Genomic DNA, 19,450 nt, shown 5'->3' on the forward strand with positions numbered 1-19,450 from the left:
AAAACCCTGGCCTCTACTGCAGGACTTCCGGTCTAATGGTAAAGGGGATATATTTCATTGTTTGCTGATCTCCAATGTTTTATACTTTTCTTTTAAACTGGAAAAATATACCTTATATTTTTCTTTTACCCAAAGACGGTGGCTTGGGTTAAGATTTTTGATGTGTTGTCACAGTATAGAAGTTCTATACTTGATTATTATGTATAAAATTCTTGTATGTATTTGATTGAATTTGAATTAAGTATTTTGCTTTAAGGAGTTGATCTGAGTATTTTGAAGTGACACTTCTAAGACTGTAAATTTTAATTTATTGTCTTTATAGCAAAGCAGTTAGCAATCAAAAATAAAAGAATATGCCCGTATGTTTTAAATAGAAACTATGGGCTGGCCAAGACTCAGTCCTATTCTGGATATTTCAACATGATAAATTAATTCTCTGCTCTCTACATGAAAGAGGTTAGACAGTGGGCACTTAATGTAATTAAATTATTTTTTGCGAATTTACAAAGAAAGCAGATGAATTGACCATATTTATATTTAATTTCATTTCAAACCCATTGACAACTACACTAATTTTTTCTTAATGTTTCTGTGCTTTCCCCCCTTCAAGTGCTTTTAAGATCAGCCATCCACAAATCAAGACCTTTTATTTTGCAGCTGAAAATACACAGGAAATGAGTGTGTAAGTAGAGAAAATTGCTAAATCCAATCTTTATGGGAATAGATTTCTTTGGTCAGGTGTTCGAATTTTTTTTTTATTTAAAAAAAAATTTTTTTTTAACATTTATTTATTTTTGAGACAGAGAGAGACAGAGCATGAACGGGGGAGGGGCAGAGAGAGAGGGAGACACAGAATGGGAAGCAGGCTCCAGGCTCTGAGCCATCAGCCCAGAGCCTGATGCGGGGCTCAAACCCACGGACCGCGAGATCGTGACCTGAGCTGAAGTCGGACGCTCAACCGACTGAGCCACCCAGGCGCCCCAGGTGTTCGAATTTTAAGCCTATGTTCATATTAATTCTTGTTTTATTTATTTCTGCTGCTTTAAAAATTAATTTCCTTGGCACTTAAAGTGTTCTTGCTTTCTTCCCTGACTTGGAAGCGTTTCGGAGAACCACATATATCAAAATGGCTATTTTAGGAAGAAGTAATAAGATTCTTCAGAGGGAACCACTAAGTTGAGAAAGGAAAAGACAGAAGTCATTATAAGAAAATGTTACAGTGAGAATCAGCATCACGGCGATAAAGTCTTAAAAGTACTGTGACCGATCTCACAGCTTTTAGAATTCTATGTGAAAAATATCTATAACATTTCTTATGAGCTGTGTGATTATCATGATCCCGTGCTTATCACTAAGCATGTTCTAGCCTGAAAATTTTGCAAAGTGTCCTTGCTCGGAGTACATCTAACATAACATTTTATATCTCTGACACCATTTCCTGTTTTTTTTTTCTGTTTAAATAAGTGGAATATATGCATTGAGGACTACCAGCCTCACTCCATCCCCTACTGGTTTAGATTATGCTGTGATCACAATGGCTGCTAATTGAATGAGGCTATATATACTTGAGGTGCTTGAGGCATCAGTGGGCCCTCTATTTAACTTAAGCCCTATTCTCAGAATTCTGTGTTCCTTATTACCTTTACATAACTAATAAAATGTGTCAATGGAATACCTGCTATATGTCCCATTGCATCAGATCCTGAGCAAGAGAATTAAAAGAATACATACATAATTCATTCAAAGAGCTTATGGTTTAATCTGTTTTGTTTAGTTATACATAATGATTTTTTGAGCAATCTGCTCTATAGAATTTCTCTTCACCCTCTTGCTCTAGAAACCTAAAGAAAAAAGGCTGCTTTTCACCAAATGTTAAGCATACATGCGCACGCGCACACACACAAACACACACACACACACACACACACACACACACACACACACACACACACGCCCTTCTTGCGGGATATCCCTGGCAGGCTCATCTAGCTAGAAACATTCTCACCTGTTCCCTAAGCTGCTGCCACAACCTTCAGATGAAGGCAGAATGGCTCTTTATAGACCTTTGGGAAAGCCCATGTTAAATAGCAAGGCAAGGAATTGACAAATTAATTCTTTCAGAGAAGACTTGTATTTACTTAAATGAAGAGAGACGTTTGTTTCTACCCTCTGATTTTAGCTTTCTCCGCCTAGCTTTCCCAAGCGCCTGAGAAGGAGAAAAGCAGATGCCCACAAGAAGATAAAAAAACCTCACAAAGCTCTTTATTTCTCTTTTTATTTGTATTGGTAACTAAATCCTACTGATTAGCAAGCCTTAGGTGTGTCAGTGGTGTGTGAAAGGCTTAACGTCTTACCGAGCAGTACTTGGAGCCCCATGATACTGAGGGTCAGTCTGGAGCTGAGCCATTGATTAATCCCCAGTGGTCCTTTCTGGCCTCTGGTGGCATTAATAGCCATCAGTGTGGAATCTCTTTGGGCCTCCACGTTAACCCTCTTCTCCCACAAGATTATGCACATGGCATTTAAAGATTTTTTTTCCGCAGCGGCACCTGAAGAGCACCCTTTCTTACTGATATGGCCAGTTTAAGCCAGTAAATACTGTAGCTGGGTATTTCTTTGTGAGATGCAGAGAATCTGGGGGAGGGAGTGGAGAATCTGGACGCGTGCGGAGACCAGCGTCCTGTTTTAGAAGTTTGCTTCCTTGGGAAACTGCATTTTTGGGTGGTGACATTTCGCTCAGGGACGATGAAGGCAAAGGTAATTATGTTTAATAGAAACGCTGTGTTCTGCAGGGACCCTCAATTTACAAGCACAGGGGTAAGTAATTAGGGTCATGGACGAGTTGGTTTCTAAGCCAAGACTGGTTGGTAGCTGCCTTTCTCAGACAGTGTTTGTGGGAAGAACCTTCTTGTTTTGTATATCAATTTCTTAACACTTGTGCTCCTCCAACACATCAAGTTAATATACAACAAACTCCCAGGAAACATCTGTCATCTTCATTTATGTAAATATAAGTCTTTTTGTGCACCCATCTATTTAGCCACAAATAGAAATTTTCTTACTGCCTGGATGTTTTTAAAAAACGTTCTTAGCAAAGGAGATACGGGAAGCCAGTGGGTTCTAGAAGGAAAACAGTCAAATAAGATTCTAAACAATCACGTTTTCCATAGCAAGTAGCTAATGGCGGCAATTAAAAGGACATGAGTTTTGGGTAAGTGCTGAGAGGAATCTTTATTGTCAATATTTGTGTGTTTTGCCATATTTCTGTGTTTCTGTGTTCTGGAAAGGAACTTAGAAATGCCTTTTCAGGCATTCTGAGCTCAAAACTATTTTTGTCTTGATATGTTAAAAAAATTTATCTTTTTCACTTTTAGATGCTTTTTTTTGGAGGGGGGGGGAGAGGATCAGTATACAATTATGAAATCTGGTATAAACTAAGAATAGTTTATGTTGGTATTTTAAAAGTGAGCCATTACATTCATTGTGGTTTGCCTGACCAGTTTTTAAAAGTGTACTTTAAAATGTTTCTTTAGTTAGATGACACCTAAGATATATTCTTGTAAAAAATTCTATAATACAGAAGGATGTAAAGTGAAATCCTTCCCATACCCCCACCTTCACCCTCCAATTCAATTTCTGTCCCCAGGATTAACCACTTTAAACAGTATAACTGACCTATATCTTTCCTGATGCTTTTCTTTGCATACCAATTTGTGTACATGTACAAATATATAGTTTTAAAAGTACATTGAATCTGGCTGATCATATTGTTTTGTACTTGTTTTTTTTTAATTAACAATGTTAGGATTTTTCCAGGTCATCACAAAGCCTTTATTACCTTCATTTATAACATTGATTTTAATGATGAAATTAGTGCCATACTTTATCCATTTTCCTATTAATAGATGATTATATTGTATCAGTGTTTTTTTTTTTTTGCCATTGCAAATCTTACTGAGTTAACATTCTTCAACATCTATTTGTAGTCTTCAGGATAGACATTTATAATTAAAATTGTTGGGTTCAGGGTGTGGATATTTACATTTTGATTAGTATCATCAAATTGCCTGCTTAAAATCGGCTGTCTCAATTTTGATGTTCAACTCAACAAAGGATCAGAATGTTTCCTCCTAAATTCTGGAAATCGATGGCATTTTAAAGTTTTGCCAGTCTGGTGGTGAATATTTTCCCGTGTTTGAATGTGCATTTCCCAAAATACTATTGAGGCTGATAAGTTTTTTCTATTTCTTTATTAGCCATTTGTGTTTTTTTCTGTGATTTACTGTTTTTTTTGTTTTTTGTTTTTTGGTTTTTTTTTTGGTTGTTTATTATTCTATCAGGTCTTGATGAACACTTTGTGGTTCCCGTGGCCTGATCTGGGCCTGTGTATCAGTCTGGTTTTAAGTGGCCATTGAAGAACTCATGTCTTTCATGGTGTCCAAGGGGCTCTTAAATGAGGGGAAAGTTCAGCTTCCTTCTTATAGAAAGGCCTATTTTATTTGTTTCTAAAAATCAAATTTATATATTTCCTGTCAATAGAAAATAAATATGGCAAGACTATGGCAGATGGAGGGTTGGGTAAGGATTCCTAATTTGTTGAAATTTGCAGACTTGGGAGTGTGTGGTGTTGAAGCAATGGTGGGGGTGTAGCATGCTGAATAGTCACGAGGCAGTACAGGACTAGAAGAAAGGAAAGCAAGAGTGAGTCAGTAAGTGCACCACATTCTTGCTGTTATTTCGTTGATGTTGGTTGACTTAGGCCTCTATCGAGTGCACTGGTTTCTCCAAAAAAGATGTGAATGTAAAATATGGAATACTTTCTAAAAATCTAGGAGACTGGAAACAACTGGGAAATCAATCATATTATCACTACCCTAAAGTAATATTTTCCCTTTAAATAGAAGGTTAGATAGCTAGGAACATACGAAGTTGACCCATTTTGTGACTTTTAAGAATTTGTGTCATATAGTATGTTCCTGGCTAACCCCTTGAGATGGACCTCCAGTGGCCTGAAATCATGAGCCAAGTTTGAGTTCCTGAAGGTTTATCTAGTTCTATTTTTATTATTGACGTTTTGTTGAAATTTATTGCCAGTAAAATGATAAGTCGATAAGAAGATAGGACATGGTCAATTTTTGCCTAATATAAAATTTTTCAAGGAATTAGAAATTTCCCCAGTTTAGGAATGCCTGTCAAACTCTGGCCAGATCTTTTATTGAGTAATATAAAAATCCTGGCTTGAAAATGGATCATCTTTTGTTTCTTCCTTTATTTTTGTGTGGAATAAAATTACTCTTTAAGAATTATAGAGATGGAACTTTAATGGTCAAGTTAACTAAATTCAATGCTACAGGTTTTGTTTTTACATTTTTTAATGTTTATTTGTTTTTGAAGGAGAGAGAGAGAGACAGAGTGTGAGTGGGGGAGGGGCAGAGAGAGCGAGGGAGACACAGAATCTGAAGCAGGCTCCAGGCTCTGAGCTGTCAGCACGGAGCCCTACATGGGGCTTGAACTCACCAACTATGAGATCATGACCTGAGCCAAAGATGGAAGATTAACCCACTGAGCCACCCAGGCGCTTGATACGGGTTTTGATGGTTGCTAAAAATTTCAAATGCACAATGGCAAAAGTTATATTTGTTTATATATTTAGAATATTTAATGTAGTTGCCCACATTGGCCAGCTGGATAATGGGCCATCTTGTTTCTTGCCTTACAAAGAATGCCCTGTGTAAGGAAAATATTGAGGTTATAGGTTTCAGTGCTAAAGACTTAAACTGTTTCTGCAAATGTTTAGACTGACTGTAAATTATGACAGTTGCATTATAATGTTTGGCACAAGATGTTCCTTCAGGGTCTGGGAGGAAGGTAGATAGGTAGGGGACCAGTGTCTTTGGTCAAGCATTTATTTGCTATTTGAATTTTAGGTGGTTAAACAAGCTTGGATTAGCTGTAATCCATCATGAAACTGTTACAAAGGATGAAGGTATGTTCTATTTTAAATTTCTGAAAATTTAGCAAGAATATTTGGATGAGATAGAATGGAAATACAATGTCAAGTTCTATGCATAGTCTTGTCCTAATGAAACCTACTTTGGCATTTAAAATCATCTGAAAATTTGTCGAGGCAGACGTCTTCACACGGACTCACCAACATGGAATAGAGCTTCCCATGCTGGCTAAGAATGCTTTTTACACTTCACCCACACGTTAGCAGCTGTAGGCTTCGCTGACATCTCCAACAGCTGCCAATGCAAATGTTTTATTGCCCCACTCACTGAATTCTTACTCAGAGACATGATCTTGTCATGATCTAGACAGATAACTTTCATCCCACCATTTCCTCTCAGATGTTTTAATATTTCCACCAGGTGTGTGCTGAAGCTAATTACTCTAAGTTTGTGCTAGGAACCTGAATGTCAGATGGGGACACAGGCCATATTTTTAGCTCCGTCTGTAGCTCTCTGGGTTCAAAAGCTACAGGAGTTGAAATCTTCCTAATGATGAAATTACTCCTGAGTATTGAGAAGAGGGAAGCTGTAGGTGTCAGGGTCACAGAGTTGATACTATTTCTGAAACGCTTAGACCATATAAAACTTGGCAGTTGAAACGTAGGGAGTTGTATCCTTGGATAACAAAAATTACAAAAGCTTAAATTCAGAAATGGGAAAGCGGCAACTTGATTTAAAACAATAAAGAACTACAACATAAGAGTGTGAAATCAGTATCCTAACCATCTCCTTGGTCCTCTTTTCCATGACATAAATACCCATTGTATATTTGAAGTGCGTTTATAAATTGTGAGGAGAAAAATCACTACATGAAAACCTTCTCCTTAATCCTGGTATGTAAGGCCTTCTGTGATACGGCCTCATGCAAACTTTCAGCTTCGATTTTCACCACATCCCTGAGAACTCCATATACTTGGTTTAGCCTGCACCCTCCACGTGGTATTCCCATTACTCTGTGTGCACCATTGATGGTTTACTTATCCAGCCCTTTCTAGCTCATTATGGCTCCCATGATCAAAATTACTCACTACTGATTTTACGCTTAGTATATGACTCAACGCGTCTTTTGAGGAATTATTGAGGACAGCTATGGCCAGTCCTCTTCCTATGTATTGGACCCTCTTAAGGGCAGAAACCCTAACATGGCTATTCGTGTTTTCCCCTCTTATGTAATCCCCTGGCACCAGGTAGCTCAGTAGATGAGTCCTTTCTGAATCGATTGGAATTGCAATAGCCAGATGGAAAAAAACCTCAGCTCATGCATTTTGGAATCGGTGACAACAGTGTTGAAACATTAAGCATTTTCATTTTTGTATAGAATGCTACAGTGAGAGTGAACAGGAAGACCCTGAAATAGCTGTGGAGACACCACCCCCTCCTTACTCTGCGGAGACTTTCTCTCCTTTGGTACGTACCAGTGTGATTAGTCTGTTGGTCATGATGAAATGTGTGGATGTCGTTCCTTCCAGTTGCGTAGAATGTACTTTGACCGGTAAATTTGAAGAATGGGCTAAATTAAAGTGCCTGCCAAAGAGCAAGTACTGTTCTCGGGGTGCTGATCTGGAGCCTTCTCCATAGCACCCCCCAGGTATGACAAACTCAGTGGATTTTTGTGTGACCCACAGATGTGTCATGCTGACAGGACTCATGGTAATGCAAAGGGCTTCTAGGTGATGGGCCAAAGCTTGCAAAGATTTATTTGTTCTGTAATGTTTATTTATACCCTTCTGGTCTTCGGAAAGAAGAAAAGTACCTGTCCTGGGTGCATGCACTATATCCATGTGAAATGAACATAAAAAGGATGAAGACTAGATGAAGAGAAAGCTGGATTCAGAAAGGTCTCAGGAGGCCAGGAGTGGGGTCAGTGCATTCAATCTGCACGTGGAATGATTCTGTGTATTCACTAGAGAGAAGTTCAAGTTTGATTCTTATCTTTGGAAGCATCCAACATAAGTTCAGGTTATTAATGGATGTTAAAACTATGTCATGCTGCTTTGTATTTGGATGCTCATTGGCATTGTATTGATGGCCCCTATAAGGATTCAAGCAGGGATCTTTGAGGAGGTTTATTTATGGTTCTTCTAACTATCATGTGGCAGGACTGAAGTAGATGCGTTAAATATATTTACCCTTCAAATAATCCTGAAAAGTAGTATTATTTAATCAGCATTTCACTCATTACTAATGAGGCCAAGCATCTCTTCATATCTGTTGGCCTTTTGGATTTTCTGTTTAGTCTGTTAAAATCTTCAGTACAGTTTTAGCTGTCTTACTATTTTGTATTTATAAAGTTTCTTTATTATTCTATATATTGGTCCTTAGTTAGAAGTAAGGCACATCTCCTTTTCTGCTACATGGCTTTTTTTTCTTTTTGACTCTGTTTCATGGTTTCTTTTCATAGACAGATAGTCTTGATTTCAGTGTGTCAGGTTTATCCATTATTTCTGGTGTGGTTTGTGCTTTTGTTTCCGATTTTAAAAATTGCTTCCTATTGCTAGGTCATGAGGAAGTAGATATTGTTATCTTCATTTCATGGATGAGGAAACCGAGGTTCAGAGAAGTAGAATGACCTGGTTACATTTGCAGTATACGGAGCACCTGAGATGGGAGCCCTGGTCTGTCTAGCTTTATAGCATCTGCTCTTTCCACCTTACTACTGCACTTGTCCATCCATGCACCCAAGTAATTATAGGTGCTGATAGATTACAGCCTCTCCTTCACTTGCCAGACCTCTTTTGCCAGAATTTTCTATGTTGTGTGATGAAGTTTTCATCTTTATTTGTATCTTGCCAGTTTCTGGATGTAGGCTATTAAATAGCTTTTAAATAATGACTTCTATGGTTTTCACCTACTGTCAGTGGAGAATTGTGGTCCCTTTTCTAGTTTATTTGGCTAACAACCAAGTCCAGAAAGAAGTATTTGTTGAATGAGTATGTTTATTAAAATTTCTATGAAATAGGGCTAGCTAAAATTAAGCAAGATATAAATAAATTTACACTTTGGTAAAATTTAGACTGATTTCTGAACTAGACTTACAATATATCCTATGTTAACGTATTCATCACTTTTCCTTAGTGTCGTCTTTCTCTTCTTTTAAAATCACTTTCTAAATTTGGAAGAGACTAAATAGATGTGGCTTTCTGGTTTAACAGAGTAGCATGTATATTTGTTTAGTTTCTCTCTGCTTCAGTCTCTCTTCTTTCTGTCTCTGTCTGTCTACCTCTGCCTATTCAGCCTTCTCTCTCTTTCCTATTTTAACCTGTAACACACAGTAATTTGGTTGGTCCTCCAACCTTCTCTTCCTGAAATTCTCTCTGCCTCCTACTGTCCCCCCCACATATGACTCTGACATGATTTATTTCAGTTCTAAAATACTGTGATTTTCATTTTTATAGTGGCACACTAGCATCACAGATTACTAAGAGCATTGTCAACCATCTAGAACTCGCCTTGATGAAAGTAAAAACAACCAGATTGTCTTCGTAGATGAGGGATCAGGACTCCATTGCATTACACAATGATGGTCTTGATGTTATAGTAGAAGCTCAGAGGATGCTTGTTTCAAAACAAAGAAATGAAGGGGTGCAGAGGGGGCTGCCAGAAAGCGAGGTCGTTGAAGTGGGAAGTCTTTAGAATTTTCTGAGTCCTCGATCAAATAGTATTTCTTACAGTTTTAAGTTGAGCATTTTCTGGAAGGCCACTAAGGCTAACATTTTTTTTTTTATGAAGAAATATATTGGAAATAGATAAATGTTGAACAGTTAGATTTTATTTTCCTTAGAAACAGAATATGTTCCTCCTGTTCACATATTTTCCAGGCAGATTTTGTTTTTGTTTCCTCTTGTTTCTGAAAAACAGACATGCAAGACACTTGGTTAAAATACCATTTAAGCTTTTTATTTAAACAGATGAAAATTCAAAAATTTCATGGTAACTTTGATCCAGAGCATAAATCAACTCATTTTGTTTTGGCTCAGTCTGGCATAGGCTAGCCATGACTGAGTTATATAAGCCACGGTGGAAAAACTTTTTTTCTCTAAGTTCTTGCTTTAAAAAAAATATTTTGGGTAATGAACTTTCATTTTGGAATGATGACTCAAAAGTGTAAAATAATACTTTCCTGAAAAATTATCTCCCAAAATTAGACTCTTGAATTAAAAATTTAATTCAGTGTCCAATAATTCTAATTGCTTGCTGCAAACAGTAAGATTTCAGCACCAGACCAATTTGCACCTGTGCTTCTAATGGGCGGGACCACATTCCACAAGACAGTAAAGAACACTTCGGGATTGTCCCTGAGTGAACAAGAGGTTTCTGTTTCTGTTGCTTCTCCTTGAGAAGACTTCACAGGATGGATAGGCATCCATCCAGAGAAATGAGAAATGGGGACCTTTTGGTAGGCTTACTAAAAAAACTGAAAATAGATGGGACTCTGTAGATTTCATTTAGGAAGATGCTTTGTAGAAATCAGTCCCCACGATTCCTTGAGATTTATGATTCCTTGAAACCCACAAAAGGGCAGAAAAGGAATTGACTTCATTCGCTTTTTAAACTCAATAAGGTTGTAAGTTACAAAGTGACTTAAGAGCTTAACCATCATTAAAACTTTGTTATACATATTTTTCCTCTAAGTTTAATTATTAAAAGCATTGGTAACCTAACCTATGCTCATACGCTTATTCGTTCATTTAACAAATTTTGTTGAGAGTCACTGTTCTAAATACTTGGGACATGAGTGAATAAAAAAGACAATGATTTATTTCTTCGTGGAGTCAAACTTCTAGTTGAGAGAAACTGCTACTAAATAGTGAACGTAATAAGTAAATTATCTGCTGTGTCAGTAGAAGTGGAGCATGGTGGATGAGGGGAGGTAAGAGTGCTTGCTGGGAGTTGGGCTGTGTTGTGAATAGAACAGCCAGGATAGGCCTGAGTGAGAGCTGAGGTTTGAGCAAAACCACAGAAACGTGGTGTGAGAGGCAGCCAGGTGTCCGGGGAAGGGGTCTTCCAAGCAAAGATCTCCTTGGTGCATAGGTGGCAGCGCATGGAAGTCAGTGTCCCTGGAGCAGGGCGAGCCAAGGTAAGAATAGCAGGAAGTAAGGTTGGAGGGTAGTGGTGGCCGTACCATGCAGGGCCCGAGGGCCAGTTAAGGACTTTGATGCTTTGGGTTACTTAGGGAGCCTTTGGGAGTTTTGAGCAGAGGAGTGACGTGATCAGTTTCCATCTTAAAAGGACCACTTGGGCTACTGTGTGGGGGGAGACTCAGGGAGGCAGGGAGTAGGATAGAAGCAAAGAAAAGGGAGGGTGGCAGTGGTCTAGTGTGAGAGACGGTGGGGATGCAGGTCATGGCATAATTGAAAAATGGAACGGGTGGGTTTTGAACTTGGCAGACCACCCAATGGGTGGATCAGATAGGCGGAAAAACGGAGAGGATAAATGTTTATCTTCAACTTCAAACAGCTTCAAACGGCTCCTGCAGATTATTTTAACATGAGGGTCCTCACATTTGATGCTTTTTCGAAGTACGCTTCCTTTGGCTCCAAATGATGAGAAAAAAAATCTAAAGCAAACCAAAGAAGCAGTGAGTAAAAACAAACCCTGTAAACTGCGGCTTCTTGGTCAGTGGCAGAGGAAGAAGTCAAAGATTAGACACTGAGAGGGGTTAAGTCAGTTTTAGAAACTCACACTTAATCTTGGTAGGATGAATCTCGCACAGTTGTTTACAAAACGTCACTTGATCTTTCGCTGCATGTACTCTATAAAATAATAGAAATGCTTGCAAGTGAGATCGTTGTATGAAAAGTTATCAGTGACTTCAAAAACAAGCCAGGTAAAGGTAGAAAGAAAAGTCGTCCTCTCTCCTGAAGATACAGTTACCGCAAGCTCTCTGGTTGACCGTTTAACTGACTTCAAGACTTCTGAAGTTAGCGTTTGCATCTCTGCTTCAGCAGTCTAATTCAGGCGCCTCCTCTGGCAGTCCCTCACAAGGCATGGGGCTGCCCCTGACGCCTTACATTCCCAAGGCTGCTGCCCTCGTTGGGGCCTGGAGTAGCTCCTGCCCGAGTCATAGAGATAGCGGGCTATTTTTCTTCCTTGTCTCTAATGTCCCCCTCCTCTTAAAAACCACTTCCAAATTAGTCTTCCCAAAGCGCGGTTCTGATGGTCTTGATTCACCTGCACAGGACCTTCCAGTGGCTCTTCATGGCTTATCAAATTAATTCTCCACTTGTTGGCATGGCATTTAAAGCCCTTGGGTTTACCTCAGGCTGCCATTCCAGTCTTGTTGCTGATTCCTCCTGTGTCAGCAACCCAGTAAACTGCCCGCTGTCTCCCCAGAACTTTCCAGACTTTCCTGCTCTTGCGCCGTATTGATAAACTTTCTCTGCTTGTGGGAACTGTTTCTTCCACCCCATTCCACTTTCTCCCATTCAAATATGACTTCCCTCAGTAAAGCTTCCCTGGTCCTCTAAATCAGGTTAATCTTGCCCTCTTCTGAACTCTTTATGTTCCTAGTGCATTTTTTTTTTTTTTGGAGGGAAGAGGCACCTTTTTTCATAACACATACTTGAAATGAAATATTTTTTTGTTGGACCAATATTTTTTTATTGGGCAAGTGGGTGATTGTAACTTCATCCACGTTCTGTGCAGATTTGTTACTCTGCAGGTATTTCCCCATGTGAATTAGAACGTCCCTACTTTACACGTCTCTAGCACTTTCACGTGGCTTTGAGGAGGATGGTTTCATTAGACTTTCACATTCTGCATTTAACAAATGAGGAAGCCGAAGAGAAATAAATAGAACTGTCACAGGTAGCCTTTGCAAGCTGAAGTTCACCTTTTATTAAGAATATCCTTTCCTGTTATCCCATGTGCTCCTTGTGATGAATCTGAGTCAGGCAGGCAGGCAGCTAATGCATTTTTGTGTGTGTGTCGACCATGTACGAGGTACTGTTGCAGATAAGGGAATGCTGGATTGAACTAGACTGTATCTTTTCCCCAGAGCATCTTAAGTTCTAAGTTGAGGAAGAGGCACAATAAACTTGTGATTCAGACAAATGGTCTTGAGTAACGATAAATACTGTGAAGAAGCTAAAATGGGGTGATGTGTTAGGCAGTGACTGGAGTCAAGTTGGGAGGGCATTGCTCTGCCTGTGACAATCAGGGAAGAGCCTGCTGATGTTTGAACTGACACCAAAATGGTGAGAAGGAAGCAGCCAACCAGAAGTCCACAGAGAGGGCCTCTCAGGCAGAAGGCACCTGTTCTCAAGGGATAGAAAGAAAGTTGATGGGACTGGACGGGGAGGTGGAAAGAGATGTAGCTGGGTGGGGGGTAGATAGGGAGTCCACATAGATCTTCTCAGCCATGATGAAGACTGTGGCTATTTTTCTACTTGTGATGGGAAGTTCTTAGAGGATTCTCAGCAGGGGAATATTGTGATCTGTTTTATGTTTGAGAAACACTCTAATTGTTTGGAAGATGGCCTGGGATAGAGAGGGGGGTGGGTAATGGTGGGAGGAGGAAGTCAAAGGAATAGGACGTCGAGATAAAGTGTCCTCTGCAAGGTCACTTGGATGGCAGGGATTGGAGTGAGGAACAGGTCCTCTGTCACCTCATGGCCCAAGGTCATGCAGGAGGCCGGAGGATGGAGGGGGGTGTGCTCTGCAAAGTCTTTGAGCTTTCAGAGAAATGCTTCCTGCTAGGATACGGTAGAAATACAAACAATACTTCCTAGGGTTTAGCAGCAATTGACTGATCTGTTTTTATTCATGTGGCCAATAAAAGAAAAGAAACCCTGTATACATTCTTTTTTTTTTCTCACTTGATTTTATTATGTTTAGTCCTAAGTAATTCCTGTATTTTCTTTCTTTTTTTTTTTAAAATCTACTTTGACTAATGTTGCTTAAAATTTATAGGCTGACTCACGTCTTCCTAATTACAGGCTTTTGGTGGCTGTCTCAGGCTATTTTTCCCTATGTCAAATTTGTGTTTTTAAACAATTCAAAGAAAAATATTGTAGAGCTGATGAGCGTTTGAACTAAGCTTCTTTGATAAATAAAACTATGTAAGTATTGAATCACTGAATTCTACACCTGAAGCTGATATTACAATGTATGTTAACTAACTGGAATTTAAATAAAAATAATCTACAGAAAATGGGAAAAAGTGTGCTGGCTTCGGCAGCACATATCATAAAATAGGAATGGTACAGAGAAGATTAGCATGGCCCCTGTGCAAGGATGATGCGCGAATTTGTGAAGAATATGAGGAAAAGCAGTATTGACTTTTTAATTTAGTTATATATAGTCTCTTCATTAAAACTTAGATTTTTAAAATGTCTTTAATTTTCTCATTAAAAAGTAAAATATTTAAAACCCAAATGTTCTGAAATGGGTGAACCACCATGCAATTATTAACTTCTAATAGATAACACAATAATTTTGATTAAGATTATGAGAACATCTTGTGGGGGTGTTTGCAGTGCAGTCAGTAACAGTCACCATAGATCCTGGGATTAAGGTAAATGCTTTGTAGCAATTCTGCAGAGAATGTCAGGGTGCTCCTCAGAAAGAGACTGAACTGTTCTGGGCTGTTTTTCTTCTAGACCACTTTGTAATGGTATTAATTCGTTAGCAACTGTAGGTCGGGTATAGATGTAAAACACAGAGATGCAAAAATAACTACAAAACAGCCTATTCTCAAGTAGCTCACCAAAAAAGAGATGAACGAGTCAATCGGCGATTACGGTATGAGCTGACAAATAAACTGACGTTCTGCCTGGTGTGACAGAAGTAAGCCCGGGAGCACCAGGCAGAGGTAGCCATCTTGCCCTGAGGCCACCGAAGGATGTGGAACCAGTCCTTGAACTGATACTGAAGGATGGGCTCGTGTTCATCACACAGGGGTGGGGTGAAGAGGAGGGACTGTCGTTTCTTTCTACCTTCATCTGACTTGCTGTGAGAAGTTTTAGGAGTATAGTACATGGATGGTTCATAGAAGGCACTGAGCTAAATGTTCTCTGTTTGACTTGTGGCTTTTGGTTCCTACAGAATGGTAGAAATACTGAAGCGTGATGTAGCACCACAGTATCTACTTACAAAGTACATTTTCATGTTCCTTCCTCTGTCACAGCATTCCAGGTTCACGTTGATTCATATTTTGTTCATCGCTCTTCTGATAAAAACTCGTTCTGACCTGATACACATCGTTTTTTTTTCTCGTTTTCTTTTCCCTTCTCTCTTGTTCTTCCTTTTTTCCCCTTGCTCACTCTTTCCTCCCTTTAAAAATCAATTTTGTAGTTGTTACGCGGAGCAAGAGCAAAGACAGTGGATTGAAAGGGTTTGAGTTGTGTGTGTTGGGAGTCGTACCTCAAAAAGGCATATACTTCCCCAAAGTTTCTGATGCTCGATGAACATGTCTTTCCTTGGTCCTCAAGGACCTTTCCTTGAGGTCCAAAAAAGTTTGTGGAAAGTGCCACAGCAGTGATGTGTGCAGGCTTTTGCTTAAACAGCCCATTTGCTATAATCAAATTACAGTAGTATCAGCAAGGGCAACAGGAAAAGCTTGCACATGCTCTCTTTTCAGAAAAGGAGGCTGACTCCACCAAAGCCAAGTTTTACTAAAATAGCTCACAATAGGGGAACGTGTCAGGACTAGGCCTGAATGGTATTTTTGTTAATACGTATTTTGTAGCTCATTCTAATGAGTAAACCAGTCTTGGCATTTATTCGGACAGCTTGGGGGGTGGCGGTGTGCACTCTGTCCTCTAGGTAACTAAGGTTTTATTTCGTGAATTGCAAATCTTTGATCTCTTAGTTGTTAAATCGTCTCCGTGATTTAAGGCAACCGATTCCCCAACTCACTGACACATTCTTGAATGGGAAGTTTTATGTCTGTGCAAATACATTGTAAATAAGATGTACGTGGTTAGTATCTCAACTGGCTGTTTTAATGTCATGCTACTAAAAAGTGGATCTATTGATTGTTTGACAACGTATGTCTAGTATTCAGCAAATTGGGCACACGTTGGGTAAATACTGGCTGTTCCCATCAGAACACAGAGTTTAGAATCTGCAAAATGTCCCCAATATGTTCTTGGGGACATCCTGGTTGGGAACAAAATCAACCATTCTGAGTTAGTTACAATGATTCTGAGATTTGGGGGAGAAAATCCTAGTTTGTTCTCTGGCTTCTTCTCACTAGCAATTTTTTTTCCTACCACTTCTTTGGACTTTTGAATGCTTGAGATTGACATAGTATATCCCACAGGATGACATAATAAAACTGAACTATAAGATGCCTTTTCTGTCTCATCTGCCATTGGAGATACAGGGTGACCCATAGAGCGCTGTTGTCTCTGTTGTCTAGATTTTTGGATTTTATTGACCAATAAAATTAAAAATGAAGGAACAACATATGGTTGCCAGATCTTTATTTAGCTATGTAGGACATTAAAAAAACTTTAAAAAGACAAAACTAATATCTACCATCACCATTTTCCAAAAAGGAAGGCCTATATTTTACCATCAAAATGAATCAAGGGTAAAATCTCAGAATAAATGGAGTCCTTTCCAACGCAGTCATTGGCGATGCTGCGTTGATGTTTTCTCCATGGACAGATGAGCATTTTGCCAAAGAATGTTATTCACTCTTGCATTGTGTGTTAGGAACTGCTTTCAGACGATCCTATATCATCAACCCCCTTCTCATAGTCTGGGTACAGTTTTTGGTTTCTTTTTAATGAATGAAGAGCTTGCAAATGGATTCTTGTCTTTTTTGGTGAAAGTTTATTAAAGGTTTTAAATTATTAAAGAGCTAGTGAGTTAACTTGATTTCATCTATGTAGTTATGAGTGGTTGCTGGGCATGTACTAAAGAATGTGATTCTCCATGATATTGGAGGGGCTTAAATATATGTACTTTGTCTGCATCCATGGTCTTCACTCAGTATTTTGCTTCCTGTCTGGCGTCTGCTTTTGCTGAAACTTTTTTTTCTCTGAATTCTTTTTCTTAATTACCTTTGTCAAGACTTTTTGCTCAATCAATGAGAATACAGTGATAGATTACAATCTAGTCTTTGCTCAAAATATCCTTCAGTATTTCAAAGAATTCCCCAAAGAGGCTTTTTACATTTCTAGGGAGCATTGAAGATAGGATAAATTGTGTTATGGAGATCTTTCAGATCCTAAAACAGAGAATTCAAAGTTCTACAAATCGGTTTTGGAAAATGGCATCATGGTTCTTGGTTCTTGTCACATGGATATAAATATCATACATTTTTCTTTCGATTCTTTTTTTAGACTAGTTTAGTTTTTTTAATATCTTCTTTAAGAAGACATTACAGCATACAACTGAACCCCCAGCATGTTAGTTAAACATGGGCTATAGATCCATAAGTAGTAGAATGGAATTTAAATTTAAATTTAATCTTGGGGTGCCTGGGTGGCTCACTTGGTTAAGCATCCGACTTCGGCTCAGGTCATGATCTCACAGTTCGTGAGCTCAAGCCCCATGTCAGGCTCTGTGCTGACAGCTCAGAGCCTGGAGCCTGCTTCAGATTCTGTATCTCCCTCTCTCTCTGCTCCTCCCTGCTCACATGCTGTCTGTCTCTCAAAAATAAATCAAGATTAAAAAAAATTAAAAAAAATTTAATCTTAACCCCACTCCTTTTGGCAACTAATGGAAGTACAAAATACAAACAGATGAATTATCTGTCAGTGTATTTTATCAAGTCTTTGTAACAGTTTCATAATGAACTTTTCTGTGATCTGTTAAAGACTCTTCAAATTAAATAATGAGGATGCTTAAAAATTGTAATTTTTCCCTTACAGCAAACTTAACTCAAACAGAACAAAAAGGGATTGTACTAATAATCCTCACATGAAGTCTGAGAATGAATGTCTTGTGCAAGGTCATCGCAGCTATTTCTGTATCCCCGAGATATAAAGTTAAATGTGGTGTCTTCAGCTGTTTGAATAAAAAAGGGGGGGTTTATTTTTATTTTTTTATTAATATGAAATTTATTATCAGATTGGTTTCCATACCAAACCCAGTGCTCATCCCAATAGGTGCCCTCCTCAATACCCATCACCCACTTTCCCCTCCCTCCCACCCCCCATCAACCCTCAGTTTATTCTCAGTTTTTAAGAGTCTCTTATGGTTTGGCTCCCTCCCTCTCTAACCTCTTTTTTTTTTTTTTTCCTTCCCCTCCCCATGGTCTTCTGGTAAGTTTCTCAAGATCCACATAAGAGTGAAAACATACGATATCTGTCTTTCTCTGTATGACTTATTTCACTTAGCATTACACTCTCCAGTTCCATCCACGTTGCTACAAAAGGCCATATTTCATTCTTTCTCATTGCCATGTAGTATTTCATTGTGTATATAAACCACAGTTTCTTTATCCATTCATCAGTTGATGTACATTTAGGCTCTTTCTGTAGTTTGGCTATTGTTGAAAGTGCTGCTATAAACATTGGGGTACAAGTGCCCCTATGCATGAGCACTCCTGTATCAGAAAGGGGGGTTTTAAATACAAGAACAAAAAAGCTTTTATTCTGAATCATAGTTGGTAAGACAAATGAAAAAAAACCAAAAAACAAAACCCAAAACGTGTGAATGGTTTTTTAAAATGATTTGTTACTAATAATTTGTTTTTGACACACTGGGGTACCTTCACTGAGAATGGAGAGTAGAGAGTGCTGGTTGAATCATGATTTATTTTATTCACTTTTGGTTTTATTTGTGAAACAGGCTACACAGCAGGCATCTTCATCTTCACCCAAACTGAGCGACACGTCACGTTCTTCCCCTTCCTTGGAAAATACAGAAAAGACACACAGCAGTTTGGCCTCCTCCTTATCTAGAGAAAGACAGTCCTGGATCGACATAGTTAATAGTTCTGCTGCTGCTGACGATGAGGGACAGTCTATAACACTTGCCGTGAATGTTCACTCACCTGCACCGTCAGAGGCAAACAGTCGCAAAGCCCCGGAAAACAGCTGTGCCACATCGGAAAGTGAATTTTTGAACTCTTTGTCTAGTGATGACACTTCTTCATTGAGTAGCAACCTGGACCATCTTAGTGTCCCAGACAAGCCCACTGGATCAAAGATGGCGGACAGAGGTAAACCAAGAAGTTGTTTAATCTTCTCTAGAGAGTGAATATTTGTGTATAGATGTGGAACTCGAAGGTTAATTTGTAAAAAGAACATTTAAAGGCATGAATGATAATTCAATAATTAAACAGTCAGGTGGGGCTAAGCGCAGGGGTTACTTCTGAAAAGGAGTGTATGTGGAAGATTCCAGCTTCAAGGCCATTAATCACCCACTGTAAGTGTTACTGGCCAAATGCTTACAGGTATGAGACATGCGATTTCCCACCAATCTGAGGAAACCCTTGACTCCTTTTTGGTCCCATGTCCTATGCTCTGGAGCCTGTGGTG

The 19,450-nt window shown here is 39.0% G+C and overlaps 1 protein-coding gene and 1 pseudogene across 7 annotated transcripts in view; both read left to right on the plus strand.

Annotated features, from left to right (window-relative positions):
• The window catches only part of IPCEF1 (interaction protein for cytohesin exchange factors 1), a 181,759-nt gene that overhangs the window by 131,586 nt on the left and 30,723 nt on the right, over positions 1-19,450 (plus strand). For all 7 annotated transcript variants that reach the window (XM_019412629.2, XM_019412631.2, XM_019412633.2 and 4 more), the window contains 4 exons: positions 611-682; positions 5,928-5,986; positions 7,330-7,418; positions 18,759-19,131. In XM_019412629.2, coding sequence (XP_019268174.1) covers positions 611-682; positions 5,928-5,986; positions 7,330-7,418; positions 18,759-19,131 — 593 coding nt within the window. The remainder of the gene's footprint in view (positions 1-610; positions 683-5,927; positions 5,987-7,329; positions 7,419-18,758; positions 19,132-19,450) is intronic.
• On the plus strand, positions 14,175-14,296 carry LOC128777855 (U6 spliceosomal RNA; annotated as a pseudogene).

Source organism: Panthera pardus, unplaced genomic scaffold (assembly GCF_024362965.1).
Source record: "Panthera pardus isolate Hobbes unplaced genomic scaffold, ASM2436296v1 HiC_scaffold_17, whole genome shotgun sequence".
Classification (NCBI taxonomy): domain Eukaryota; kingdom Metazoa; phylum Chordata; class Mammalia; order Carnivora; family Felidae; genus Panthera; species Panthera pardus.